General features: G+C 38.4%; 7 protein-coding genes across 8 annotated transcripts; 3 read left to right on the top strand and 4 right to left on the bottom strand.

The window, feature by feature from the left end:
* Nucleotides 1-852: 852 nt before the first annotated feature.
* LOC18030686 (ankyrin repeat-containing protein BDA1) lies at nucleotides 853-2,792 on the top strand. The gene is made up of 2 exons (XM_024148866.1): nucleotides 853-1,470; nucleotides 1,780-2,792. The coding sequence occupies exons 1-2, from the start codon at nucleotides 871-873 to the stop codon at nucleotides 2,533-2,535; spliced, it is 1,356 nt and encodes a 451-aa protein (XP_024004634.1). The 5' UTR covers nucleotides 853-870; the 3' UTR covers nucleotides 2,536-2,792.
* Nucleotides 2,793-2,861: 69 nt separating this feature from the next.
* LOC18030685 (trihelix transcription factor ASIL2) lies at nucleotides 2,862-4,581 on the bottom strand. Its single transcript, XM_006414214.2, has one exon. It carries the CDS (start codon nucleotides 4,399-4,401, stop codon nucleotides 3,118-3,120), a length of 1,284 nt encoding a protein of 427 aa, XP_006414277.1. The 5' UTR covers nucleotides 4,402-4,581; the 3' UTR covers nucleotides 2,862-3,117.
* A 201-nt stretch (nucleotides 4,582-4,782) lies between these two features.
* Nucleotides 4,783-7,434, bottom strand: LOC18030684. Its single transcript, XM_006414213.2, has 5 exons — nucleotides 6,838-7,434; nucleotides 6,544-6,642; nucleotides 6,162-6,206; nucleotides 5,932-6,069; nucleotides 4,783-5,248 (listed from the first exon to the last, which is right to left on the bottom strand). The coding sequence occupies exons 1-5, from the start codon at nucleotides 7,225-7,227 to the stop codon at nucleotides 4,895-4,897; spliced, it is 1,026 nt and encodes a 341-aa protein (XP_006414276.1). The 5' UTR covers nucleotides 7,228-7,434; the 3' UTR covers nucleotides 4,783-4,894.
* An 8,293-nt stretch (nucleotides 7,435-15,727) lies between these two features.
* On the top strand, nucleotides 15,728-18,801 carry LOC18030683. Its single transcript, XM_006414211.2, has 3 exons — nucleotides 15,728-17,027; nucleotides 17,735-17,993; nucleotides 18,182-18,801. The coding sequence occupies exons 1-3, from the start codon at nucleotides 15,844-15,846 to the stop codon at nucleotides 18,350-18,352; spliced, it is 1,614 nt and encodes a 537-aa protein (XP_006414274.1). The 5' UTR covers nucleotides 15,728-15,843; the 3' UTR covers nucleotides 18,353-18,801.
* A 410-nt stretch (nucleotides 18,802-19,211) lies between these two features.
* LOC18030682 lies at nucleotides 19,212-19,657 on the top strand. Its single transcript, XM_006414210.2, has 2 exons — nucleotides 19,212-19,294; nucleotides 19,408-19,657. The coding sequence occupies exons 1-2, from the start codon at nucleotides 19,227-19,229 to the stop codon at nucleotides 19,511-19,513; spliced, it is 174 nt and encodes a 57-aa protein (XP_006414273.1). The 5' UTR covers nucleotides 19,212-19,226; the 3' UTR covers nucleotides 19,514-19,657.
* A 63-nt stretch (nucleotides 19,658-19,720) lies between these two features.
* LOC18030681 (beta-amylase 3, chloroplastic) lies at nucleotides 19,721-21,913 on the bottom strand. Its single transcript, XM_006414209.2, has 4 exons — nucleotides 21,384-21,913; nucleotides 21,081-21,291; nucleotides 20,871-20,981; nucleotides 19,721-20,774 (listed from the first exon to the last, which is right to left on the bottom strand). Exons 1-4 carry the CDS (start codon nucleotides 21,911-21,913, stop codon nucleotides 19,980-19,982), a joined length of 1,647 nt encoding a protein of 548 aa, XP_006414272.1. The 3' UTR covers nucleotides 19,721-19,979.
* Nucleotides 21,914-24,538: 2,625 nt separating this feature from the next.
* LOC18030680 (poly(U)-specific endoribonuclease-B) lies at nucleotides 24,539-27,102 on the bottom strand. 2 transcript variants are annotated; one of them, XM_006414207.2, is made up of 8 exons: nucleotides 26,918-27,101; nucleotides 26,745-26,825; nucleotides 26,420-26,473; nucleotides 26,088-26,144; nucleotides 25,889-25,960; nucleotides 25,190-25,798; nucleotides 25,028-25,099; nucleotides 24,539-24,942 (listed from the first exon to the last, which is right to left on the bottom strand). In XM_006414207.2, the coding sequence occupies exons 1-8, from the start codon at nucleotides 27,008-27,010 to the stop codon at nucleotides 24,706-24,708; spliced, it is 1,275 nt and encodes a 424-aa protein (XP_006414270.1). In that variant the 5' UTR covers nucleotides 27,011-27,101; the 3' UTR covers nucleotides 24,539-24,705. The 2 variants fall into 2 exon arrangements, with proteins under 2 accessions (XP_006414270.1, XP_006414269.1); XM_006414206.2 differs by lacking the exon at nucleotides 26,420-26,473 and having other exon boundaries at nucleotides 26,918-27,102.
* Between the last annotated feature and the right edge of the window lie 698 nt (nucleotides 27,103-27,800).

Below are 27,800 nucleotides of genomic sequence, written 5' to 3'. Positions count from 1 at the left end.
AATAGAAAACGAGAGTTTACGTTTTTAATAGGAAAATGAGATTTTATGGAAAAACGAAATTTTAAGTTTTTGATAGAAAAATTAGATTTTACGAGAAAATGAAATTTTATATTTTTGACGAGAAAATAAGTTTTTATGTTTTTGACGGAAAAACGAGATTTTACGTTTTTTATGGGAAAACGAGATTTTATATTTTTTAATCAGGAAAACGAGACTTTTTGGACTGAGTCATGTTCATCCAAATGCTTCAAATTAAATCAGTTGAATGAGTTTCAAATTTTTTCATAAATTTATAAATCATCCAGATGATCCGTCTAGATGATCCATCTGTAATAAGTCTTATCCATTTTATGTAATTAAACAGACATTATTTGACTGCTTCATGAATCATCCAATGAACAAACAAACAGGTCCATAGTCAATAGCCCACTCACAGTCATTGCGCTTGAATTTGCACGCTCAAATGTCTCTGTCTACAATTTTCCTGCGAATTTCCTCTTTACATATAATATCACTAGTGTCAAATTGTCAATGTGTTTGTTTAAGTCAATTAGTACGCAGTATCTCATTTTTAATGGGATCTTCTGTGGAACAGTAAATAAAAGTAACATGCAAACATGACAGGAACAAGATTCCATTTCTACAATATACTAAAACGGAGAGAAGGTTCACATTTTGAAATGAGACTAATCCATCTAGTTGCCATGTTATTTCTCCGAAAGAGATTGTCACTCGGATAAAGACGTGTCAGTTGTTGACCTGGTAAGTCATTGGTCTTGCATATATGTGTAGTTTATCATCAGAGAGACTTTGTGTTATAAACTCGAGTCTGTGTTGCAGGGAGTCAAAAGCCTGAATAAGTTTTAGATTATGGCAGCTCAAAATCGTGATGTATATGAGAGATTAGACAACGCGGCTGAAGTTGGGGATATTGAGACACTGTACCAGTTGATTGCTGAAGATCCAAATGTTCTACGAGGACACTATGATAAAGTGCCTTTTCGTGAGACGCCACTACACATTGCAGCCAGAAATGGCCAAAGTCATTTTGCCATGGAGTTAATGACCCTTAAGCCTTCGCTTGCTTTGAAGCTAAACACGTCAGGTCTCAGCCCAATGCATTTAGCCCTGCAAAATAACCATATTCGAACTGTGAGAGGGTTAATGGCAATCGACAGCAGCTTAATCAGCATCAAGGGAAGAGGAAGGATTACTCCTTTGCATCATGTGGCTAAAATAGGTGATGCAGAGTTGTTGAGTGAGTTCTTGTTTGCTTGTCCTTGTTCCATAGAAGACTTGACGACTAACTGTGAGACAGCAGTGCACATCGCTGTGAAGAACGACAGGCTTGAGGTATTTAAGGTTCTATTGGGATGGGTTAAGAGAGTAAACAGGGAGGAAATCCTGGACTGGAAGGATGAAGATGGTAACACAGTCTTCCACATTGCTGCGTTGACTAATCAAACAGAGGTATATGTCTCTCGGATCATTTATTTCATCTTTTTCCCTAAAACTCTTGTTGTTTGCCATCGAAATTGTTGTTCAAACATAGGTATTGGCCCATGAAAGTGGATATGATCTCATCTTGCTCTAGAATCATAATTGCTGTGTTGGGATTAGCAATTATTACTCTGTGTTGGAATTGCCAACTATTATTACTCTGGTACTTGGGACATTATTTTCTTTAATTATGTTCTTGTGAACATACGTAGATGTTTATGTGGCAATGAGTGGAATTATCCGTAATACATAGATGTTTATGTGTGCTCGATTTTGCAGGTAATGAAGTTGCTGCGTGGAACCGTGAAAGTAAACGCCAAAAACTTGGATGGTAAGACCGCCATGGACATACTTCAAGCTCACCAATCTCCTCGTTTTCCCGAAGCAAGTAGACTTCTCCGCAGGGCTAAGGAAATATTGCACTTTGGTCGCACGATGTCTCTAGCGGTGTTCTTGAGCGAAAAGCCATCGCCTATTGAGAAGCAGAACAAGCTCTTAGGGCTGAACCCTCTGATCCAGACCAGACACAGATCTTCGAGTAGTAATGACAGCCGCAGTGCGGTACTTGTGGTGGCTATACTGGTTGTAACAGCTACATACCAAGCTGGTCTTAGTCCTCCTGGTGGATTTTGGCAAGAAACTGTCTACGACGATGATGTACACTTCCGTCACGACGCTGGGCAGATGACTATGTCTTTCAACAATGCCTTATTCTTTTTTTTCCTCAACGGAATTGCCTTCTTTTCATCTCTGTATGTGACCATGAAACTCATAATTGGACTCCCCATGTGGATGGTACTCTACGGTTCAACGATGGCTCTCGGGAGTGCCAATTATACATCATTCATCTATACATTACCAGATTCAACTAGCCCACTCGGGGGAATCGCAGTGTCCCTATTGCTATTGGCATACCCTGTGATCACGGCATTAATAATATTCCCTCCTATCGTGGCATTCTTTGTCAATAAAAGTCGCCGGCACAATGTGGACTTTTCGGCGAGGTACTTCAGCTCATCTCAGGAGCTATCGTAATGAAGCCTGAAGCGTTCAAGAGTGCTAGACTCTTTATTGTCTCCGACCAGCTCTTCTTACAGATTCCCTCTGTATCTTTGGATTTTGTAACTTTTTTCACCTATTATAAGATGAATCTCTCTCCCTTTCTTTACCTATGTTTTACTCTGGATTGAGTCTTCAACTCTTACACGTTTACTATTACGGTATTACCCATGTACTGTGATCGTAAAACCAACAGTGATAATAAATCCATCAAACTAAGTCTCTATACAGCTTGGACCAACCCGCGAGTCCTACCCGAGGGCAAGTATCAAACTTCCCAAGTCAAAGGAAACAAAAAAAGATTACTTCCCTGTTTTAACAAAGAAAATAATCAGTGCAAACACGAGTTTGTGTTATCCTACAATCAAACACAAATTTTTTCTTACCAAATTATCAAAAATGCCAATAATTAAAACCTCAAAGTGTCATTACCATAAAAATTTCACTGCCGTCGCTGTTCCTAGTAACTGGAAGAGGACACTTCATACTACATTCAAAAGCTATTTGACCATTATACCATAATATGAATCCATACTAATGAACCGTTCGTTCGCGTTACTACGAAACCGGCTTCCTTGCGTTTGTGCTCTTTTTCTCGCTCAATGCATCAGCAAACGCGCCTATGATCTGCTGCTGCGACTCAAGCATCATCTGGCAATGCTTCAGCTCCATCTCCATCCTCGTCTTCTCCATCTCCCTCATCATCTCCATCTTCGAATTCTCCACCCTCACAAACATCTCTGTCAACATCTTCACCGAAGAAACAACTTCATCAATCGGGTCAGACTCGACATCTGCTGCATTCATCTGCCCATGCTTGAACCTAGAAGACGATCCATACCCATTGCTAGTGTTTCTAGGATAGCTCCCATCCTTTCTGCTATAACCGTTGACTCGCGAAGAGCTCCTAGAGTTTTGCATTCTCGTGTTGAATCCATCCCTCTCATCATCAAACTCATCGTCATAATCCAGCTCCGGAGAGAAATTGGCTTCAGGTTTACCGAAACTCTTGTGTTTATTAAACCCATGAGAAGCGAAATTCCGATCACCAAACGACTTCAACGGAAACCCACCACCGCCGTGGCTGAATTCGCCTGAGGAAGGCTTCCCGTGAGGCTTAAGCCTAGCCTTGGGTACTAACACAATCTCATTATCCGAATGGCCATCGAAATCAGCAGCAGTAACCTTTGAATTCCCGTTGAATTTCCTTTTCAATCCAAACCCACTTCCTGAATCGTGATCTGAATCGAACTCAGGCTTGAAACCACCGTACATTTTCATGTGACTCCTAGCCCTAGATCTAACCCCATACCCGTCTCCTACCTCTCGAGGTGAATCAGAATAACCGCTAAATTTCCCAGACCTCTTCGATCTAACCCTAAATCCATCCAAACCGTTACTCTCATCGTCGTGATCCACATCCCGATCGTAAGGTTCGACGGCCGCCGGAGTCACCGGCGCGAACCCCATAGCATCCAATACAGGGAAAAGATCCCAAGAGGAAGAGAACTTGCCTGGTCGGCTAAGAGACCGTTGTTTCTCGCCGCGGTACCGTTTCCGGAGCTTCTCGATCTTGTGTCGGCATTGGATGGCTGACTTCGGCGGACCTCCAAGGGTAGGCAACAACGAAACAGCGGCGGCGACGTCGTCCCAATCGGCCGCACGGAGGTTTCCACGGCGGAGGGCGAACCACTTGTCTTTGTAGGCATTGACAAGCGCAGCGGTCTCGTCGTCGGTCCAGCACGGAGGCGGAACTCTCCTAGTCGTGGTGGTGGCGACGGTAACGGCGGTGGAAGGATCGATGGCCATGGCGACGGGAGATCCATCATCGGGGGTTGACATGGCGGCGGCGAAGAAGAAATTAGGGATTGTGGAAAGAGCGGTGGGTAAAGGATAATAAAAGAGGCGGAGGAGAGGAAGAGGAGAGGCGCAGGTTAGAAAAGTTAGGAGAGGAAGGTGGCCGGTTTGAGAATTGTGCTATAGTGCGCCGCGGAGTGGTGACGTGTGCGCACCCGACGCACCTTCTCCACCGCCGCCGTATACGTTTAACAGACCCTATTTACCGGTTTATGTATTAACCCAATGGTTTCGGTTCAAATTATTTGGTATTTTCTTAATGTATTCAATTTGTACTCGTTTGGCTCCGGTTTAAGTTTTCAATTTTAGGAATTTAGTAACGAACAATGCTCATATAAACGGCCGGAAAATCGCAAGAAATTTCTGAGGTTCTTTTATTTCTTTTCGTAGTCTGTCTATTTTATACACAGTAAGAGAAATTATAAAATTTCAAAAAAAAAAACCAAGAACTATTCTGAGCTCATTTCTCAGTTGGTCTTCACGAACCGGTTTCTTCTTGTTCTTGGCCAGTCTTCATTCTCCGTACGGTTAAAGCCACCGGTTTCTCCAGAACAGAGACATTAACGTTGTTCCACACATCGGAACTCGTAGGTAAACCGGCAATCCTCTCTGCAACCTCCATATCTTCTGGCAAGACAGAGCCGAATACAGTGTAAGATTGTTTCCATTCGTGGTGGTTTGCTAGACTGATGAAGAATTCTGGTCCCGAGCCGACCCACGCCACTGAGCCATGGCTTATGGTTGGGCAGTGCTCGGTTGGGATCGGAGAAAACATGTTTCCCTCAGGCTTGAGTATTCCTTGAATCATAGCGTATGGTGGACCATAGGGAGCCTGCAGCAACAAGGAGAAATGATGAGAGTTTTACTAACAAGCGATATGTATGAACAAGCTAAAAGGGTAATTGAACACAACATTGCTAAAGCGGTCAAGCACCATTCATCACACATCAGGAACTCATTTGATCTTCCGTCTAGAAGATGCACAGTCTCTAAGACAATCAGATGAATCAAAAGACTAAGGAGTCTATCAATTTGACAGTAATCATATGCATAACACATAAACTTCACTTTCTACTATGCTAAAGTACAATCAGGTGTGTCGTGTCTCACAATAAAAGAGATATAAACAACTAACTAAATGGGTAGAAACAGCGACAAGCATAGCCACTACAGTCCGAAACAAGAGCCAGCATCGTACTACAATGTGGATTTAGCTAAAAGCAGTCAGTCGCCATTGATCACACACGTGATATTCAATCAAAGATGGATATTACGAAAATGTGTACAATCAGATAAATCAAATGGCTTAAAGGTCTATCATACAATATATCAAAGACGGATAGTCTATCACACACTAGACCAAAGATGAATCGAAAGGCTAAGAGTATATCAAAATGACAGAGTCCTAACACATGATCAATATTCGTACTATGATATAGCTGCAATGATCTATACTGGCAAGTGATTAAGCGCGATCCAAGATTAAAAAGGAAACATCTGTATAAGGTCTCTTACGTTGTTTACATGATCGCCTTCTGAGTCCCAATATGATCCCCGGCTCTCTGCACGATGAAACTGGCAGCCTGCGCAGTGGCGCAGAGTTAACAAACTAAGAATGTAGTATACTGAGTGAGGAGCGCACTCAGGGTGAAGCTGCAACAAAGGTAAGCATCGGCGTCAAGTCTAGAACTTTAAACAAAAACTCCCTCGATGTATAAAAACGACATCAAAATTAAGATACTTACTTTGACATGAAGTACGCCGTGTTCCGTCTCAAAACCAACAATGCCCTAACAGAGGCAAAGTAGCTAATTAGTAATTATGACAACCATCGAGGACACAACTTGTTTTCATGAGAAGAAGGAAAACATAAGAACACAGTGAAAGTATAATCTTCTGAAATCTGACTAAACGGGGCCAGTTATTATCATCTAATCAGATAGACATATCAATACCACAAGAATCAAAACAGATAGAGCAATTTCGTGAAACTGACAATGCAGATAAAAAGTATAATTTCGTGAAATCTGATGAAACATATATTGTTTCCAGCGATTGAAAAATGCATTAACTTTGAAATAGGCGATCAACGGAAGTAATTTTCCAGACATGATATATAAAGACTACCTCCCCTTGTCCGAAAATAAGCCCAGATGTCCACAATACTTTCTGTCCACCTTCCTGTCGATCAGGCACCAAGACATCTTTTTGCTTCTTCAACCAACACTGCGCAGAGCGGAAACATGAAAATTTAGCTCAATCTCTGAAACATGAACCGATGGCACACAGAGTCAAGCCACCAACTTTCGATACAACGACATGCTCAAATAGACATTTCGTCGAATACTTAAGCGGCACGATCCAAGGACGGTAATCTAAAACGAGCACAGAACTCGATTCGATCACAAGGATCAGGCTCACCTCTCCAAACTTCGACCCACAAGCCTCTTTGTTGCCGCAGAACACCCATGAATCGCACAGACAAGGTCCGTCGCTGCCACTGCACATAACTTTACACGCCTTGCAACATTCCTCCGACGAATTAAACTTGAAATCCGTCCCCCACTTCACCGCCGGACCCCAAAGCTCCAGATTATCGACTCCACGGCAACACCTGCCGAAATCTCCATCCGCCGCTACACGGTCGTGATCTTCCGAGTCCGTGAATACGTCGGAATCGATTCTACGATCTTGGGGACGAAGGACAGTAGAGAAGACAGCGTAGACGATAAGACAAGAGATCAGACCGATTACAAGGAGGGCGGTGGCGGTAGAACGGCCAGGGTCGCCGTCGTTTAATCGACGGGGCATCGCCGGAGACTCCGAAGATTCGTTGACGACGCGTGTGACGAAGATGCGAAAGCGAAATGAAGAGAGAAGTGAGGTTTCATGTGGAAAATTGAAAACACGAAAGGAATCTTTCAAATAATAAAGAGGAGAGAGAAAGAGAGAAGGAAAGAGTGTTTGGTGAGTCAACTCGCGCAGCGGCTTCTTCTCTGGAACCTTTGAACTTTCATGGCAGATTGTGATATGTCTGTTTTGTTCTGTTGTGCTCTTTCGGAAATTTTCTTACCCTTCAACGTCGTCGACATTGAGGCATTTAAAAAACGCTGTCGTTTCAAGCAATCAAACCAAAACACCTTTGAATGATATCCAATTGATGATTTGTGTTTGTGGCGCTTTCGAAATATTGTGCGAGTGTGAATTTTACCTGATAAAAAAAATATCGTAATAAATCATTAAATAGGTAATATTTTTTTGTTCAATGTGTATGCAACAAAGAGTACTCCTTCTGTTTCATAATAACTGTCATTCAGACACATTTCACACAAATTAAGAAATTAATAAAATATACAAATATATCTTAATTAATATATTTTTATAACATTTAATTACAAAAACTATCTTTAAATGAAGAGTAAAACAGGAAATAAGGGTAAAAAGTTATATTGAAAATACAGAATAACACACTTTTTGAAACAAAAAATGAAATCTAAAACGACACTTATTATGAAATGGAGAGAGTATGAAACTGTTCAAAATAAATTACATGATGTAAATGTTGTGATAAATAAAATAGCACAATAGAAAAAAATAAAACTAGGTAATTACTCGGAGTAAATATTAACCATAATTTTTTATTAGAATATAAAAATATAATATATATATAAATACACTACAAAAATATTAACTGATATTTATAATTACAAATATTATGCTGATTATGTAATTATAAATAAGAATTAAAATTTTATTTATTTTGTACTATAATTACATAAATGCTAGATAATTCTTGGTTTTATAATCAATTTTAATAGTATTTTTTATCTAATTGCTCCAACATCAGATTAAGATATTTTGTTTTGATATAAAAAAATTAAATTATAATATGTATAAAAAATTTTAGATTTAATTATTATCAAATAGATATTATATTATATCCAACTTGATGATTTATATTTGTGGCTACCTTACAAACCAGTTTCAATTTTTGAATAAAAATGTTGTTGTTTCACGCAAATATTTTGCAGTCAAACTTTACAAGATTAAATCGGCGAATGATCTCACAGACGTATGTCTAGCGTTTAATCATCTCAGCAGTCAAACCGTTGATCTCATCAATCTAATTGTTAACAATCCACGAGTGATACTTTTTTGCGGTCTGTTTCTTAGCCGACTGTTCATCTTGCCTACGTAGCATGAGCAACTAAAGAATACCAACCATTTTAGTTAGGCCTGAATTTTTCGGGATGGGTAACCCGTTCCGTCCTGTACCCGTCCCGAAATTCCCGAATTTTTCGGAAAGGGAAATTATAATTTTCCATTCGGGATTGAAAATAATATTTGAATAGATAAAGGAAAGGGTAGGGACGGGAATGGAATTACCCGAACTTCCCGTTGAATAATTATATAAAGTAAAATTTTAGAGATTTTGGTTATTTGATTTTTTTTTATAATAAATAATGATTTTTCCAATTTATTAACAAATAATAAGTTTTTTCAAAAAACAAAAATTGATTTTAATCTAATTATCTGAATTATCCGAAATTTTTCCCGTCTCTTTTCCGTTCTTTTCTCGATTATATTTTATTTTGGGATTGTATGGGAAGTATGTTTTGATTCCCGAATTTCCCGTTCCCGTCCCATACCCGTAAATTTCCCTCCCGTTATTTTGTGGGAATACTTTGGGTAGTATATTCAGATTCTCGAAATTCTCATGCCCATCCTCTACCCGTCAATTCCCGTCCTAATTCCCAAAAAAATTCAGGCATAATTTTAGTAGTTGCTCTAAATCTAGCGGCATCAAACTTCTTTTAGTAGCTGCTCCAAATTCATAAGATTTTTATCATGTTATGAATTCTAAATGATAAAGAAATTTGTAATAAATCAATAAATAATTTTCTTTTTGTTCTTGTGTATGCAACAAATGGTATGAAACTGTTCAAAATAAATGATATGATGTAAAATATTGTGATAAACAAAATAGCACAACAAAAATGTTGATTTAATACAACAGACTAGCCGCATTCGCCCTGGGCTTTCGGGTAGCCGGTTCGGTTCCGGATCGGATCCGAAATGTTTCGGGTCTTTCGGTTCTCAAGGTTTGGAACCAAATAGGTACCGAAATAATTTCGGTTCGGTTCCGGTTCGGTACCTGTCGGTTCCGAATCGGTTCGGATATCAAAGTTTAGAACCGAAAATTACCCGAAAATTTCGGTTCTATAAATTTTCGGTTCCTAAACAGGGTAAAATACCCGAAATCAGCAAATTTGTATCCGAAATCACAAAAAAAAAACCGAATCATCAAAGTTCACATTTTCATAACAAGTTCCAAACTTAAAAGAGAAGTTCATACATAAATAAAAACAAGTTCTGCATCATCCTAAACCAAGTTCATACAACAACAAGTGCCGAATCAATAACCAAACTAAAAACAAGTGCTGAATCAATAACATTGTCTAAATTCAGACTCAATGAAAAATGGAAACAGACATAGAAGAGTAGAAGCGAGAGATGCAACAGACATAGAAGAGTAGAAGCGAGAGATGCAACTCCTGAAAGATGACATGCGACTCCTAAACCCTGTAAAAAAAGAAAAAGAAAAACATCATACTATCTGATCTAAACGTGGACTTCTTACCAGATTTATGTCCTTGTTCATCATTGACTCCTTAGTCTTCAATATTTAATTCTCCAAACTCTGTATGAACATTCCAATGACAATAAGTACTTAAACAAGTCAACAATAAAACAAAAAAATCGAGTAGACAGTTTATCTTTCTGAAGATCATCCTGGTCTTCAACATCATCAAGGAGCTGTTCAATGGTTATAGTCCCTTTGCTATCCATACGAATCTCCCTCTTCAGCCATTGCTCTGTACACATCAACACTTCTAAAGTGTAGTGTGTCAAGCAACTTCTCGAAGGATCCAATATGCGACCACTAGTGCTGAAAGCAGACTCAGATGCAACTGATGAAATTTGCATTGCTAGGACATCTTTAGCCACTTGTGATAGAACTGGAAATTTTAGGGTATTAACTTTCCACCATGATAGAACATCATACTCTGTTCCTTCGAAAATGTGTGGATTCTCCACATTCTCGGACAGATACAACTCAAGCTCAGTAGTAACTTCTTGAAATCCGGTTTCTTGCACCAGCTCCATGTAAACCTGATCCATTCTCTCATAACGTGTTCGACCAGCTAAGTCCATTCTGTGGTTTCTCCTTCTACCTAACTCTTGAGACCGAGGCTGAGATGATGATCCACTTGCTTGTGTCGGATCAGAAGTAGCAGAAGTTGATGCATTTGAGGTTCTGTTCAAGGAACTACCAATCCTACCATTATACTCTTCAAACAACATCTTCAGAATTTCCATGACCGAATCATACATTTCATTAGCAACCATACTATCTGGTCCATATAGCTTCTCAAAACAAAGCTTAGCAAACTTCATTTTGTTCCTTGGGTCGAACACACTAGCCACTATCAACATCCTATTCATTTCTGTTTCAAACCCAAATGGATTCCAATACTTCCCTAACTTAGCCATCATATCATCGGCTTTCTTCTTCAACTCAGTATCAGGATCAAGGGTCAATAAGACTAGGTTTCTTTCTATGGTCACCATCTCATTATAACACTTATGTGCACGAGGTGAATTAGTAGCAGAAAGCACTAACGTAGCATTATAGAAGATGATGAGGAAGTTTAGAAACCTGTCTACCTCGTCCCAATCTTCTTGAACAGGAGGTCCAATCCTCTTCGTCCCATCCACTTTCTCTTTAAAGTAGTCATTATACAGCTTGTCCTCAGCAACCATCTTCTCAAATGCAAGCCTGAAGTCCATAGCCCTACTCAACATTAGATATGTCGAGTTCCACCTGGTCTTGCAATCGAGAGACAGACTCCCCCTTGTCATCTTTGCAGTGTCAACCCGCAGCTCAAAAGACATTTGCCTTGGTGTTGAAGACCTCACAAAGCCCACACCATTCCGAATGGCACAGACATGCTTGTCCAGATCGTGCAGTCCATCTCTCACTATGAGATTGATAATGTGAGTACTACACCGTACGTGTAAGTACTCACCACCGAGAACCAGAGAATCTGCTCCAACTTGAGTAAATTGTTGCTTAAATCTTCGAATGGCAGAGGAGTTGGCTGTTGCATTGTCAACTGTGATGCAAAAGACTTTCTTGATCTCCCAATCAGCTAAACAATCTATAAGAGCAGCACAAATTGTTTTTCCTTTGTGATCACAAACATGCTTGAATCCGATGATCAGATGCTTCAACTGCCAATCTCGGTCAATGAAGTGGGCAGTGATTACCATGTAGCTAGAGTTGGTGGTAGGAGCTGTCCATATATCAGTTGTCAGGGACAACCTCTGCTTATTATCGCCAAGCACTTTCTTCATCAGCATCTTCTTCCTCACAAACATCTCGTATATGTCCCTGGTAGATGTTCTCCGAGATACAAGCTTGCACAATTTCACTCTGTTGCAAAAATGCCTCCAAGCCAAGCATTCCACGAACGAAAGAGGCTACTCACCTATCACTATCATCTCATTCGTAGCCTCTCTCACCACAGCATCAGATACTCTACACAGCTTCATACCATCAGGATCTATTTGCTCTTGATTCTTCTTCTTTGCTGCAGCCCACGCATGATGCTGCTTACAGAAGAGAAGATGCTTCCTCAGATTGGAGGTGCCGGATGTTGATGCACATGCCATTGACTTCCCACAGTAATGACAAATACACTTGTCATAGTTCGCCTTCGTTCTTGTGTAGTGGTCCCAAACAAATGATCTTGTTCTTTTCTTTCCCTTAGCAGTAACCTTCTTTTTCCCTTTCCCTTTACTTGCAGAAGTAGGCGTAGGAGTCTCAGCTTCATCCTCTGTAACCTCTAACTCATCATCCATATCAATATCAGGATCTTCATTCATGTTCGGATCTTCTGGATTTGAATCCATCTGCAGTGTTTTATGTGATTCGAAGAATAAGGAGGTATCCTTATTCTTACTAAATGAATTATTTCACTACCAAACCAAGCAAATCATAACTCATACGGATCTTCACATATCCGACATTCACCTAAGCTAACCAGTTTCTACTTGAACATTCACGATTAACAATGCCAAAGATTCACGATACCATTCACCTAAGCTAACCAGAACATTCACGAAATAACAATGTAGGAAAACTAATGACTATTCCATTTAAGAAGAAATTTTAACACAAACACAAAAAACAAAGGCAAATGATCTCTATTTGTTAAATAAAGGTAAAGCAAAGAGTAATCCCCAAATCAATTTCAAATTTTTCCATCGAAAACCTTAAATCCCCAAATCGATTTCACTTTTTAAAAAAAAACCCTAAATCCGATTTCCGAGAGAGTGATGACAAATTGATAGTATAAACGTCCAAATAGATGATTACATGAACTCAATTTGATATTTTCGCAACCAAAAACCCTAATCCCCAAATCGATTTCATTTTTTAAAAAAACCCTAAATCCGATTTCGAGAAGAGTTATGAGAAATTCGTAGTATAGACGTCGAAATAGATGATTAGATGAACACAATTTCATATTTTTGCAACCAAAAACCCAAATCCCCAAATCGATTTTATTTTAAAAAAAAAAACCCTAAATCGATTTCATCATGATTCAAACGATTCAAGTATATGTTGACAATTTCATAGTGGAAACGTAAAAAAAGATGATGAAATGAACTTATTTCTTCATGATAACCCTAAACCCCAAACCGATTTTATTTTTTTAAAAACCTTAAATTCGATTTGGGAATTACAATAAGAGAAGAGGAAGATACTTACCTGTGGCTGGTTTATGGATGCAAAAGACCAGCCACAGGTTTTTTAAAAACCTTAAATGCCCAGGGCGAAGCCGCATAGTATAACAAACCGATCGTTCTCCAAGAATATAAGTGTATAACTGTATAAGTATCTAACCAAATCCAATTGGCTATTAATAACAAAACGAAAACAGTTGGCCATATCGAAAACTGCAACAAATCTTTTAATAGTATTTTTAATTGTTTCATACTCTATCCATAGAATGTCCAAGTTTTTCACATAAATATTAAAAAAGGTTATATCCATTTACAACTTTTTTATTCTTAATTGTATTGGTTGCTCCTTACATTTTTTAAAATAAATTAAGAAAACAGAGTAATAACTATCCTTGATATACTTGAAAAATAGAAAATATTCTCTGTTCATAATTATTTGATATTAAAGATTTTTGCATATAATATTAAGAATTTATTTAATTTTTATTTTTTCTACACTAAACATATTATTTATAATTTATTTAAATATAATTCAGCAAATAAGAAGATAATCTGCAGAATATAAAAGGTTAAAATAATAAAAATTCATTAAATTTATGTTGAAAATTGAGAACATCAAATAATTTTGAACAAAAAAAACTTCATAAAACATTAAATAATTATGAACAGAGAAAGTATATAACTTTAACATCTACGGAATATTATCTTGCTATATCTCTTCTTAGAGGGTGAATTTTTTTTTTTTAGTTTGGATACGAAATGATCATTTTTAACAGTTGAGGTATGTTTTAGCACAGTGAGAAAGTTTAGATATAAAATAGTACTATATGTGTTAGTTGATGTAGAAATTAACCGCTTTTACAGCATTTTCACTTATTAATTGTAGGGAGATAATACATAAATGTTAATGATGTATTTGCTGTGGTCGTTCCAAATATTCATATTAACTACATTTATTTATCCTATCTCGTTGTTTTGCTTTATATCATTTTCATCATTAGATAGCTACATTTTATATATTTACAAGGCTTTGTCTGAATATAGATAACAATTATCTACATTGGAAAGATGCGTTTGAGAGCCCATAAGAAAATGATAGAGACTTGCACTTTTGGATGATATCTGAATAAAGAAATTAGAAAGTCTAGTTGCCACAAAACTTTCTCTCTCCACTCGATTGGATCGGTATCGAACGGTGTCGTTTCTATCATCTCGAGGCAATCGAGATAGCCGCTTTGTTTCTGACACGTGGCCATAGATTAGCAGCTCAAACAATCAGGTGACTCATCTTTCCTCTTATCACCAAGTTATTACAATACTACCCTTGCTGCTAATCTTCCTTTACGTGCACTGGAAGAAAAATAGAATTATCAAACCAAACGACTAATCTATTATGAATATAAATAATACAAGACACAAATTTTTATATTTGAATTGATGACTTTTTCTCTTCTTTCAACTGTACATGTTAATTGATGACTATTTCATACCTTTTTAATATTGAATTCATACTTTTCAGGTTAAATTATAATGAAGGTCTATTGTTTACATGTATAATGAATGATTCAAAATATATGGAGTTGAATATCCATCTTAATCATATTTGGACTTTTTAGTCTAGTCTAGGTATGAGTCTAGAGTAAGGTTTTCCAAAATAGTTGTTAAATTGTTATGTTTAATAATCCTTTTTATTGTTATAATAAGATTATTCATTAAAGCATATTGGAACTATTTTGTCTGTATGACCCTACTTCTTGAATTTTCAATTGCTCTACGGTGAAATCAAATAAGAACTAATATTGTTATATCTCACTTATATAATTTACTCTAATCACAATATAGTAGAATGATACATGTCCATGTTTAAATTTTCTCTAATCACAATAGTACACAATAGAATGATAAATGATGATTGACTGGAAACACAACTCCATTAAAAAGTATGCGGAATCACATAATCTTCAATTATTCTGCATGTTTTTATTAACAGAGTTTTTTTACGTCCTGTTTTTAATAGATTTTATGTGGTGTGTTTATATTATAATAATTTAGAAAATGAAAAGCGTCATGTTTGTCACGCTTATAGCAGACACGTAGAAGTAGGCCGAACAAGTAAAAATCCTTGTATTAGAATCATCCAAGATAAAATACATACAAATTTCTTTTTATTTTTCTTGCCACTTTTACAAGCTATTGACACAATTATTACCAAAAATAGTATTTAATCCGGATAGCTATGTACGGCATTACTGTTTGAACATTGAATCGATAAGTAATTTAATTATTATACTAAAAGAGAGTCATTTGGTATCTTAGAGAATAATACTCTGTGATAAATGATGTAGGCACATTAAACTAAATTTAAGGATCAAGCGGGGACGAATGGCATATCGGTAAATAGAACGAAATGTGGGGGCCTCATTCAACAAAGTCTCTTTACCTTAGCTTCAAAACTGAGCTCGTCTTCATCATTTCTGAAAACTAAAACACAGTTTAAAGGAACAAAAAAAAAAAAGCGAGTGTCTTTTGATCTCAGAAAACCCTAATTTGTTAACAACCCTAATCCCAATTTCACCGTACCCCCTTCCTCCAAATTCCATATTCTGTATGTAAATGCATCTGAAGAATTCAACTGTAGCAGAACGGCGGTGTATCGGAAAAGAAGCCGCCGGTTATTTACCTTCCTCCGATTTGGATCCGAAACCTAAGAGTAAGCACCATCGTCCTCTTCAAGTACCCGAAATTCTGACCACAGACAAATCTACATACCCAACCGCCATTGGCGCAGGCGCTGGATTCACTGTGTTCAATCAAGTGCAAGCTCAGAGGCATCTGACCGTTGAAATCCCAGATTCATCGTCTCAAAGCCTTACATCAACTCCGAAAAAGAGGCCTGTGGTGGCTCAATCTTCTCATCCGTTTAATTTTGTACCCAACGTTGACGATTTCCGCCGAGGAGGAGGAGGAGGAGGAGGAGGAGGAGGAGGAGGAAGCCACCGGGCAAGCTTGGGAAGCTCGATCTCATCTTATTTTCCGTCTTACCTTTTGTCGTTTGTATCTTCGTCTCTTCCATCGATCCCATCAGCGACTAATCAGAAGCTCCTCCGCCATGTCCTTCGAGTCCGATTGATATGTTTCCATCTTCGTTTCCTTCTTCTTCTCTCCGTTCCTCCTCTTTACATCTTCTTCCTGTTGATCAGTTTCCGAGTCTTCCTTCTCTTCGTCTTCTCGATTATCGCGTTTTCCTTCATCCTTTCGATCTCTCTCAAATTCGCTCTTCCTCACCTACCATCAATTCGCCTGATTATCGCTCGCTTGCTGTCCCTCAAGCTTACCCCTACCAGATCATCGTCTCCCTCTCAAGAGAGCACGAAACATGTTGTTTGGTCAATCGGCTCGAAGCCCGTCACAGAGAAGAAGACCAATTCCGGCTCTTGGGTTCAAAAGTACAGCTCCGGTGATGTATACGAGGGAGAGTTTCATAGGGGAAAGTGTTCAGGAAGTGGAGTTTATTACTACTCCATGAAGGGTAAATACGAAGGCGATTGGATTGATGGGAAATATGATGGCTATGGAGTAGAAACATGGGCTAAAGGAAGTAGGTATCGAGGTCAATACAGGCAAGGGATGAGACATGGAACTGGAATCTACAGATTTTATACAGGGGATGTGTATGCTGGTGAGTGGTCCAATGGACAGAGCCATGGTTGTGGTGTTTATACCTCTGAGGATGGTAGTCGATTTGTTGGAGAGTTTAAATGGGGTGTCAAACATGGTCTCGGTCACTACCATTTCAGGTGAGAAAATCATCAGTTTTTTTCTATTTGTTAACTTTGTGCATTGTCTTGTGTACTTCTCATTGATTAACACGCCTTAGTGAAGTGGTCTTGGCTTGAACACTGCTGAGTCATTTAACTTTGCTGAAAAAATGGTTGAGCTTTGGGTATAAGGGTGAACTTTTTAGCTACATGTTATTCTTGTTTAATGATTTGGAACTGAAGTAAATATGGTTTCTGAAAGGTTTTCTTTCAGTCTCGACTATCTCGTAAAGGCCCTAGTTGTGCTTTGACTTACGATGCTGTATTTTGGTCTGTGTCTATGTTGCTCGTGCGGGTGTTCTAGAAGTGTATTGCTGTTAATATTGAGTTCTTGGTGGATTGTTAGGCTGTTTTTACGTCTACTGTTGGCTTTCCTCACCCTTTAAGAAGAACATCGCAACTTTAAGCTGAACCATTACTGCTGTTGATTATTGCATTAGATACCCGCCCTTTGAAAGATTCTGGCTTTCAGTTCCAGATACATTTAAATCGATAGTTTTTCTGTGGTGTCTTCCTCTCTTGCGGTGATTATTCTTACCTTTCAAACAACTATAACTTTATAAGTCTAGGGGGCATCAAGGTGTAAGTTTTTTTTTTGTTGCTAAGAGCATTGATCTTAAAACAAGTGCATCATCGTCCCTTCGCTAGTGATACCTGCCTGACTTGAAGCCGTGTCTCTGTTGCAGAAACGGTGATACATATGCTGGAGAGTATTTTGCAGACAGGATGCATGGTTTTGGAGTGTATCAATTTGGAAACGGGCATCGGTATGAAGGAGCCTGGCATGAGGGAAGAAGACAAGGGCTTGGTATGTACACATTTAGGAATGGTGAGACACAGGCAGGCCATTGGGAAGACGGTGTTCTCAGCTGTCCTACCGAGCAGACCACACGTCCGGATTCATCATTTACCATCAGTCATTCCAAGGTTCTCGACACTGTCCAGGTAACTTATAACCTTATCTTATATATACAAAGTTTGGTACTTTCAGTTTTGTTAATCTCTGGAGGAGTTTAGAGACCAATTTATAAGAAAAAATTGAATACCCACATGAGATTTGATCCTTATCTCTCTCTCTCTCTCTCTCTCTCTCTCTCTCTCTCTCTCTCTCTCTCTCTCACTTCATTCAACAGCAAGCAAGAAAAGCAGCCGAGAAGGCACGTGCAGTTGGGAAAGTGGAAGAGAGAGTGAACAGAGCAGTGATGGTCGCAAACCGAGCAGCAAATGCTGCTAGAGTTGCTGCTACAAAGGCTGTTCAAACCCAAACGTTTTACTGTAGTAGTGGAGGCGATGATCCATTGTGAGTTCCTGTGGCAAAGCTTTTGACATAGTCGCAGTCATGAATTCAAAATTGCTTGAAGACACGAGAGAGAAAGAGAGACATGTTGAGAAACACAGTCAAAATCCGCATCTCCGCTGAGATTTTCTTGAAGGCGAACCGCTTGGAACCAATGTCGAGATCTCATAAGTAAATAAATAAGAGTTCTGGCTATGGAGCAAGCGATAGAGTTTTACTTTTTTTCTTTTCTCCCACTTTTTTATTTTATTATACTGGATGGTTGCCCACAAGATGCATGGATTATATTTCTAGTTATTCTGTATTTTATTTTTTGGGTTAGTTTATGGTTTTAGTAGGATGATGTGTTTATCAACAAAAAAAAATGAGTAGAATGATATGTTATTGTTTAACATATGAAATGTAAATGTGATCTTAAATATTACACTATCTCTTAATTTACATATTGAAGCATTACAAACTTTTTTAATTATATGTATGTTTTTTAGTTAATCAGGCTGTCTTGATACATTTTCAAATGAGTAATTTTTGGGAGTATTTTAAAATGTAACATTTCATATTTATCTAAAATGGTACGTTATCAAAGCCTTCCTTAACTCGAGCTTTATATAGCCAGAGCTAGCGATATAAAATATATGAATCCACCAGTAAAATTGAATTCACCAGTAAAATTGAATGCTGCATTCTCCAACAATCTCTTTTCTACGGCGACGATGAAAAAAAATCCGAAAAACAAAAACGAAAGAGAGAACCCTTTCTCATTAAATCATGATTTTTTAATTGGGCTCAAATATTGTGTCAGGCCCATCAGACGATTCTCTCCCGCTCTCAAGTCCTTTTAGGCTCTGACCGGAGGAAATATCGGGGAACAGAAGAGAGAGATGCAGAAATCCTTCTCGTTGATCCAAACGGTGGCAATCTCCGGCGTATTCTCCGCCGTCTCTTGTTGGTGAGTGATCTTTGTTTCATCTCTCTCAGCTCGTCTTCTCGATTTCTCTTTTCTCCTCTTCCCATTTCTTCTATTTAGGGTTCATGCTTGTCACTTTTTTATTCGCTCTCAAGGTATGGGTTCATGTTCGGTCGAGAATCCGCGAGAAAAGAGCTCGGCGGTTTGATCGAAGAACTCCGTCGTGGAGGCTCCGACTCTGCTTCTCCTCCTCATTCGTGAGTTTTGATTCGAAGACGGAACTTTCTTCGTTATCTGTTAGTTTCGATTTCAATTTCATTTCCTGTGAATGAGAGCAATTGTTGTATAAACTATGTGTTATCAAATCCTACGAGTTAATTCAAGTATGAATAATTATTTTGTCTATACGAGAGAAATGCATATTGATTGATGATAAGAGAAAACCCACATTGATTTTGATAAGATTCTTTGTAATAGAAAAGAAAATTGCATATTATTTGAGATTAGACTCTGAAGATGTACAATGAAAATTCAATATGAATACACACAGTTCTAACTGTTTACTAAGTAGTGTACACATCATCTTGTTTTTGTGCTTCGACTCAGAATTTGTGCAAACTCTAAAGCTTTAAACACTACACAGGTTTTGTTCTCTCTCTCAAATCTCTATGTTTATTTATTTATATCAAACAGCACACTATTATATGTACCTAGATGTTGTGAAAAATTACACTAGTGAAGCTTCCTCAACTTTCTCAGTGATCTTCTTGCCTCTGACAAATCCAACATAGAGATCACTTCCTGTCGTGTCTTCCTCCGAGAGTTTCTTGCCATGACCACCTTCCTTCATGTTCTTAACAAACTCCACTAACTGCTGCCAATTTTGACCCTCAAATAACCTCTTGTTCATTCTCAGGTAAGTAAATGCGGTTAACCCGTTTCCAGAATCTGACCTATTCGTTGCAACCACTTGTCCAAACGCGCTCGAGTCGTATCTCTCTAACGCGTTCTCACCAGCTAGCTCTGTTCCTGCCTGCCTCGTCGCGTTCTGCACTTGCTTAACCAGACCTTCCGGTGAGCAGTTCGCGTGCTCTGGTTGTTCACCGTCTTTCATCTCCATGCAGGTGAAGTTAAGCACAACGCCATGTTTGTTGAACATCTTGGCTATTGGTAAGTACCCGTCGTGGTTTCTTGTGTTGTAGTATCCAGCGGTTAGCTCAGCAGCGTGTGACCTGGTGTTGTAGTGCCAGTGAATCCCTGCTACTTTACCGGATAGCTTTGCTCCGGTTCCTTGGAAGATTCCTTTGGCTGAAGCTAAGAGTCTGTCTCCATGTTCTAGTAGCTTCTCGGAATACCATTCCATGAAGAACTTTCCGTACTCGCTGTTCCATGTTCCGTCTCTCCGGAAAAACTCTGTGTCTTCTGGGAGGTTCTTGTACTCTCCGGCGTCGTGAGGTCCACTTGTTCCCCAGTTTGTTTTTCCGATTGATTCAGCATATGCTTGAAGCGACGATCTCATATACTGCACAATCAAGAAGTGTATGGAGTCTTTAAGCTAAGTTCATATAACTAATGTTCTAATAAATTGAAGGTTTTCTTGTCTGATAGCTTAACATACCTTGTCGTAGCACTGGAACTCTCCGATTCCGGGGAAACTCCATGTCCCGTTGCTCTCAGGGTATGATGGGTATCTCAATTCTCCACAAGGTCCCATTCCCACTTGTATTTCCTGCAATACATGAAAATTGATGATACAAATTAGCTTAGGAACACTGTTTTGTATATGTCTTGTATGAAGTTAATCTATAGAGTGAAGATTTCTGCTTACCGCAATAACTCCTCCTATGCAACTGTCGAATCTTTCACGGAAGCTCCTCATAAAATCTGAGTAGACCTGGATAGGTGTTCTTCCTCTAAGCACAGGCACAGAATCACATCCCAAGGAGATATACTCAGGATTTCTTCTTCCAGATTTGTCTGTGTAGACAAGATCAGGGTTCTTGCTGATTTCTTCAAGCACCCATGGAGGCAAGGGAATACTAGATTTCAAAAGAGAGAACTATTAGCAAAGCTAGAAATGAGAGACAGAGAGATCTTGTTCAAAAGGGAAACTAAAGTTTGCTTTCATTACCTGCAAGAGTCTCCTACGTTTCCTCCACATTGATGGAAAGACATAACGACCTGGAGCTTGAGACCGTGCTTTTGAACCATCTGTATAAGCTCTGCATAGCCTTCCCAGTTATACTTCATAGGTCCATCTTTCTCCACCAATCCCCACCAAGCATCCACCATTACACCTTCCACACCAGCTCCTTTGAGAGCCATCAAACTAGCGTTCATGGCTCTTGGTTTGTTCAAGTGCCCTGACATTGTGACCGTGTCGAGCGGTAACATGACAAACACAGGAACACTAGCGTCGCTCTTCGGGTGTGGGTATGAGAGAACGTGGAGCTTCTCCCATCTCTCAGTGGTTTCACCTTCTGGAGTAAAGGTCTTCTCATGAGTGAACTTCATCTCCTTGACTGAGTTCTTTGCTTGGAATTGATATGTTGGTGGCTTCATCATCGCAAAGGACATGTTGGAGGAATTGTCTTGGTTCCTTGAACTTTTGGTATCTTTACGTTTGATGAGAGAGCTCGAGGAATTTAGTGTTAACTCCATATCTCTCTGTCTCTTTGCTCTGTTGAGAAATGAGGACAGAGAGAGAATAGGTGTTTGTGTTGAGAGCAGAAGATGCTGTTTATGTTTTAGAGAAGATGCTGTTTGAGTGTTTGCATTTTATAAAGAAAACTGATTGGCTGTTGTGATTCAGGGACAAAATTAGAAAAAATGGAGAAAAATATCATTAAAGTTGCTTAATTCGATTTTTGTAATATATCACACGGTTCTCACACTTATCAAAGTGAAAAAGTGTAAATGTCACATCAGTAATTACAAACACAGATATTTTGGTAAGTACAGTTTTTTTATTATTTTCATCTGTGTATTCAGGTATAGGTAATTAAGTTTTTTTTTTTTGTTCTTCTTGGTAAATTAGTCATTTGCTCACTCCTGCAGATTCTGATTACAGAGTAATCCTTAACAGAGTAATCCTTAAATCTAATCTTTGCTTTTTTTTTCTTCTTCTTCTTGATAATATAGATAAGCTTGTCTACTCAGCTTTGGCTTTGAAGACATTGTTCGTGTGGCTAAAAATTCTTAAGGTCTCTTGATATTAGTTTGAATAAAGATAGATAAATGCAAGGATTCTTTTTCAGTGTAGAAATTTCTTGTGGTTGCTATTCACTCGACTTTTTTCTTATTCTTGGACTTTCCTCCTTGTAAGATTAGTATTTTCCAACTAAGCAACAGTTCATTGACCCATAGATTTCTAGCAAATGCTAACATTTTCTTGGGGATTACTTCTCATGGTCCTCTTGTTAGTGGCACATTGACACATTCCTTGTGAATAATTTTTTTTTTTTATCATGCCCTCTGAGTTTTTACTGGTTATGTTATCCTGCCAAGTTGGCTTATGTAGAGCTAAGTAGGTTAATTTTATGTTATTATACATTCTGTTTATATCTCCAATAACTTGTTATATACCTAAACAACATAACTTTGATGCTTAAGGCCCTTGTTGGGAAGTGTTGATGCAATTTAGCAAATATGCTTAATACTTGTGCCTTGATCTTATAAGCCATGTGAGTATCAAGTGTTTTTATTTAATGAAAGATGATGATGACTTATGACGCAATAGAATCCATGTCGACTGCCAAATATTGTTGGAATCTCTCTCTCTTTCTTTTTCTCTCTGACTCACTGAAAGTGGCAGTTTGGTCTTTATTCAGGTGACGTAGATTGCGGTTTTGGCTATTTCCCCAATCAAGGCCAACTAGTTTCTCTTGTTTCTAATTCCCACCATTAATTTTTTGAATGGTAGAAATTGATCCTTATCGCTTTGGCAACGTCTCTTTTTGGCTTGTGCTTTCTATTAAGAGGTCCAGGGAGTGTGTAGTAAGGCGGGGACGACGTTCACGTTGGATATTGACTCAAACAGGTACGCTCTTCGAATCCTAATCTTGTATTTTCGCAGTTAGAAACAAATTTCTTCTATAAAATAACTAAGTATAATTACTTGAACATCCACATTCTCTATCATTTATCCTTATGTTAACTCAAAGACAATAGCATTGTCTTGCTAAATATCTACAGATATGAGATATATATTCGTCGTTTCCGGTTTTGTTCGGTTAACCATGATATAGGCATGTTGTGACATCTACGGTCAAGAAATTGAATAGACAAACGCTTTATTGTGACTGGTTGTCTCAAAAACTCTTACGGTATTCATTGTAGGAAAATCCTGATTGTGACGAGTAATATTGTTGAAAGTATGGGTTTTAAGTTGGGTTTTCAGGGAAAAATCTTAGTGTCATTTTCTTAGATTTTTGGGGGTAAACAAATTAATACTTTTTTCAATATTTTTTAAATGTCCATCGAAAGTTTTGAGCTTTATTATGGACCGATGGTGGAAAAAGTACAAAGCGTATGGGAATTGTTCACACACGCATCAGCAAAAGTCCAAATTGTTTTGAATCTTTTCCCTTTTTTTCTTCTTATGAGTTGATATCTTCTTTCCACGTTACCTAATTGCTTACCCTCCCCACTTCTTTTCTTTCTCTTCATTTTGTTTATGTACTATACATAGTTGTGACTTTGATCTTATTTGGTCGACATCCAATAATTAGGCTTCTCTGTCTCTGGCACCAGTTTTTACTATAGTTTCTTTTTTTATCAAAGTTTTTACTACAGTTAAAATTTAGTATTGGGGTTTGAAATCGTGGGATGATGACTTGTTAAAATTGGCTTAAGGAATTCGATGCAGTTGGAATGTTCCCATAATTAAAGCAAAGACCAAACTAATCTTCGTAGTATGTAATGTCGTGTGAAACATAAATGTTTCTAAAGAGAGATTATATACAACAGACTGATTTAGTTTTGTGATTAGTCCAAATGTCAAAAGAGTATCATCATCGTCTAAGGCTTAAAGTTGAACTTGTCAGAACCTTAACAGTTAAGCTTTTAGTCTGTCATTGTTGGTAAGATATTTTTGTCCTTCAAGGAATGTGATTGGTGCACATCTAACAGACATAAGCCAATAGGTTTTTCTTCAACAAAAAAAAAAAAAAAACCAAAACCAAATAAATATCTCTTGCAATAGAAATTATTACAAGATATTTTCTCTCCCCATTTCTCCTTATGTTGGATCATTTTCATTTTCAGAAAAGACAAGGACATCGTTTCCACATAAATAACAAAGGAAATAATATCAAAGGAAGATATTTCTAGTATACATGTAGACAGAAGGATCTCTGACAACAACAATAATAATAATTCAGTACAGTACTGAGCAATGCAAAGATATTTTGTTATTTTGTAATGTTTTGATCAGGAGCCATCAAAGTGTGGTATCAAGATTCTGCAATGGGGAAAGCTGAGCCGATACGGTTGTTGCCAAGTCGGTAACATTTGACATTGACACTGTATGGACCCAACTGAATGTGGTTTTCTTCTCTGCCCATGAAGAAACACATTGTGTAGAGAGCCAGCTCGAACTCTGGACTCACTCCAACTAGAGTGCTTGACACTGATTTTAAAACACCGTTCCACTCGAATTGGATCGTTAGCAGCTGAGTTTCTGAATCAGGCTGCATAGAATCAAACGCATGATGTGTCTCGGTTAAACATTTGTTTTGATGTATTTATATTGGAGCAAAGTTATGGTACTTATACAATTTCACCGCGACGTCGAGGGAATATATAGCCTTGATAATCTACTGTTCCTTTGGCTTCCTCCAGGTAAAACTACAATAAAAAAGAGAACACAAATATTATCTTTTGAAGGATTCCAAAAGATTTGGATTCATGGCATGAAGAAAATAACAAGAGTTTTACCTGAAGCCAGTTATGGAATCCGGAGACTTGTTCCCCACCAGTTTGTTTGATCTCACCAACAAAGACATGCTCAAACGCAGAAGAGGAGCCAGAGGTACCTCCACGGCCATAGAGATCGAACCAGAGACTAGTCAGCATTCTCTTGAACTCTTGGTAGCTTTCAGGAGCAACGTCCTTGAGCACAAGGTACTTGTGAAGGTACTTAATCGGAGCGGTTCTGCTAATTTCTTCGATGAAAGCCGCTTGCTCTTGCCTCTCTTCCTCTGTGACTACTTCTTTGTAACCTTCGTTTGGGTTGTAGTTGTCAAGCAACGAGCAGAATCTGGCGAAAGTAGGTTTTCTAAAGACTTCGTCGCTGACCCAAGAGAACAGTAATCCTTCAGCCATGTCTGATCTCTCATGAACCCTTTTCCCATCTCCACAGTCGATTTGATAATCGTTTCCAGGAACAAGGCGGTTTGAATCGAGCTCCCAAAGTTTGTTGCAAGCTTCTGAGAGACCTGAGAGCTCTAGTTGTGAGGGTTCTAGGCTTCCATTAGTTTCAACGTCATCTGAGTAGTGTTGTTCGCTCGCAGGGCATTTATACTCTTGCCACTGCTCCTTCTGGACCTGCAGAGACAGAGATAACGCAAACCAAATCAGTGAAAAGACGGGTCAAATTCAACGGTTAAAGCTCAGTCTCAGGTCCCAATCTTAAACCTTATGAGATCGCCTTGCAGGTTTCTTTTTCCCCACAGTTTCCCAACCGTCATTGTCTTCTTTCTGGGTTTCCTGCACATGGAATCAAATGCCAACATTAGATCCCAACATTTGTAAACTTGGCATGAGGTTTGATATCTTCTTATATAGTTTTATATAAATTAAGCTAAATGTGGGAGTAAATGAAGATAAAGCTCACCGAGAAGTCTTGTTGCTCGGTTACTTGAGCCGCATACGTGTTCTCTTCCTGGTCCTCCTGCGTGGTAAAAATCAAAACCCGGGATATTAAAAGGTTATTTTTTTTTTTGCAGGTAAAGGGCCTGAATACTTGTGAATGCAATGAAGATGATAGACCAAGTTTTTGAGATGAACAATATCATTCAGATGATTATCTTATATAGAACAAACGTAGAAACGAATAAAGTAGTTCCATTATGGCTTGGTATCATAAACTGTTTCGTCAATTAGCAATCTCCACTGAAACTCAAATGCGTTTTATATCAAAATGTTGAGATGTCTTTGATCCCAAACCTGATGTGAATGCCTTGTGGGCATCCTTTCTCCCTTTCTCTCCCATTGATTCTCCTACGCCGAGGGAAACGAGAACGCGACATTAATTAGATGCATAGCAACGGGGAAATTAAAATGGTTGCTCTCTCCGGCATCTTAAAACAGTGACTTGAGAGCTATATTCTCACCAAAGACTTATCTACACAAAGCTTCAGCTAAATCTATCGAAGCCCCTTAATTTTCATACTTCATAGATTCCGAGTGAGAACACTTACTGAAGCACAACTTCCTAATCTGAGTTCCGATTTCCAGAATTCGCTAATCTGAATGAATTTTCACTCCTTACCTCTAAATTTTGGCGTCGACCGTGCTGCGACGGTGACGATTCTCCCGCGCGATTCTGATCCTCGTCTTCGCCGGAAACCACCTGGCGACCATTTTCAGATCCAGAAAAGAAGGGATCGTTCATCAGAAACAGAAAATTAGAATAAGAAGCAGAACAGGATTTGATATACGAACATTAGCCCAAGTAGATCTGGATCTCTCGTCCCTCGAGTTCCTATCATCATCTCCGAAAGCCACATCGGCCAAACCTTTGATCAATCCTTCCATCGTCTCTTCTCAAAAACTCAAGCGCGAAAGATAGATACAGAGTATTGATTTGTATACTAATAGAGAATTTGTGGATCCAAAGAATTGGTAGTTGATATCACGACGTCGCTTAATAACTTCCTTTTTTTTTGTTTTTTTCACCACTCGCGCCTCTTTAATATTTTCTCCATTTGTATGGGAAGAGTGTGAAGTTTCCATGTACGCGCCCGAGAAAGCGCGTGACTTCGATTAATACTTTTAACATTTATTTGTTTTTCCAGAATCGCCAGTGCACATAACGGTCGTTCGCTCCTGCCGACAAATAGTTTGATTCACAAAATTTAGAAAAATCAAAAAGGTCATGGCTTATTTGACAATAGCAACCACAAAATAGAAATTTTGTTTTGGCTTGTAGTAATTATTAAATCTTTTCTTAGTGTTGTAGAAGTATCCATTCGTAGTGATCAATCATATTCTTATAACAAATAAGAAAAACATGAAATTTCGACCATAGTGAAATAATCTCAAAATTTTCACTTTAAGCAATTTATTGAATGGCGTGAATAGTTCGATGTGCGCTTAACATCGCGTTTCAAATATTTGTATGATGATGAGCATGTTTGGATCAAATCTTTAAGCATTCTCGCTGGTATCTTAGCGAGAATATGAGCGGTGGAATTAACGCGCCAAAGTACGTAGTGAGCTCTCATATGTCATGGTAAATGCGTCGTGATAGTGCTCATAAGCCTTGCACGTTCCCGCCTCAACGCAGGGTTTAAAAACTTTATCAACAATAAAAGCATAATAATCA

This window comes from Eutrema salsugineum, unplaced genomic scaffold (assembly GCF_000478725.1).
Source record: "Eutrema salsugineum unplaced genomic scaffold, Eutsalg1_0 scaffold_1, whole genome shotgun sequence".
Lineage (NCBI taxonomy): Eukaryota > Viridiplantae > Streptophyta > Magnoliopsida > Brassicales > Brassicaceae > Eutrema > Eutrema salsugineum.
The sequence above is the reverse complement of the archived record's forward strand: the minus strand, read 5'-3'. Positions and strand labels throughout refer to the sequence as shown.

What these genes read in the sequence shown, in the direction of transcription:
- LOC18030686 (XM_024148866.1), top strand. Translation starts at nt 871, where the DNA reads ATGGCAGCTCAAAATCGTGATGTATATGAGAGATTAGACAACGCGGCT. An exon ending in CGTTGACTAATCAAACAGAG is followed by an intron (nt 1,471 to 1,779) that starts GTATATGTCTCT and finishes TCGATTTTGCAG; the next exon opens with GTAATGAAGTTGCTGCGTGG.
- LOC18030685 (XM_006414214.2), bottom strand. Translation starts at nt 4,401, where the DNA reads ATGTCAACCCCCGATGATGGATCTCCCGTCGCCATGGCCATCGATCCT.
- LOC18030684 (XM_006414213.2), bottom strand. Translation starts at nt 7,227, where the DNA reads ATGCCCCGTCGATTAAACGACGGCGACCCTGGCCGTTCTACCGCCACC. An exon ending in GTGGGTCGAAGTTTGGAGAG is followed by an intron (nt 6,643 to 6,837) that starts GTGAGCCTGATC and finishes CGCTCTGCGCAG; the next exon opens with TGTTGGTTGAAGAAGCAAAA. An exon ending in TTATTTTCGGACAAGGGGAG is followed by an intron (nt 6,207 to 6,543) that starts GTAGTCTTTATA and finishes TGCCTCTGTTAG; the next exon opens with GGCATTGTTGGTTTTGAGAC.
- LOC18030683 (XM_006414211.2), top strand. Translation starts at nt 15,844, where the DNA reads ATGCATCTGAAGAATTCAACTGTAGCAGAACGGCGGTGTATCGGAAAA. An exon ending in CTCGGTCACTACCATTTCAG is followed by an intron (nt 17,028 to 17,734) that starts GTGAGAAAATCA and finishes TCTCTGTTGCAG; the next exon opens with AAACGGTGATACATATGCTG. An exon ending in AGGTTCTCGACACTGTCCAG is followed by an intron (nt 17,994 to 18,181) that starts GTAACTTATAAC and finishes TTCATTCAACAG; the next exon opens with CAAGCAAGAAAAGCAGCCGA.
- LOC18030682 (XM_006414210.2), top strand. Translation starts at nt 19,227, where the DNA reads ATGCAGAAATCCTTCTCGTTGATCCAAACGGTGGCAATCTCCGGCGTA. An exon ending in TTCTCCGCCGTCTCTTGTTG is followed by an intron (nt 19,295 to 19,407) that starts GTGAGTGATCTT and finishes TTCGCTCTCAAG; the next exon opens with GTATGGGTTCATGTTCGGTC.
- LOC18030681 (XM_006414209.2), bottom strand. Translation starts at nt 21,913, where the DNA reads ATGGAGTTAACACTAAATTCCTCGAGCTCTCTCATCAAACGTAAAGAT. An exon ending in AACGTAGGAGACTCTTGCAG is followed by an intron (nt 21,292 to 21,383) that starts GTAATGAAAGCA and finishes TTTGAAATCTAG; the next exon opens with TATTCCCTTGCCTCCATGGG. An exon ending in GCATAGGAGGAGTTATTGCG is followed by an intron (nt 20,982 to 21,080) that starts GTAAGCAGAAAT and finishes CATGTATTGCAG; the next exon opens with GAAATACAAGTGGGAATGGG.
- LOC18030680 (XM_006414207.2), bottom strand. Translation starts at nt 27,010, where the DNA reads ATGGAAGGATTGATCAAAGGTTTGGCCGATGTGGCTTTCGGAGATGAT. An exon ending in CCAGATCTACTTGGGCTAAT is followed by an intron (nt 26,826 to 26,917) that starts GTTCGTATATCA and finishes AATGGTCGCCAG; the next exon opens with GTGGTTTCCGGCGAAGACGA. An exon ending in CCACAAGGCATTCACATCAG is followed by an intron (nt 26,145 to 26,419) that starts GTTTGGGATCAA and finishes TTTACCACGCAG; the next exon opens with GAGGACCAGGAAGAGAACAC.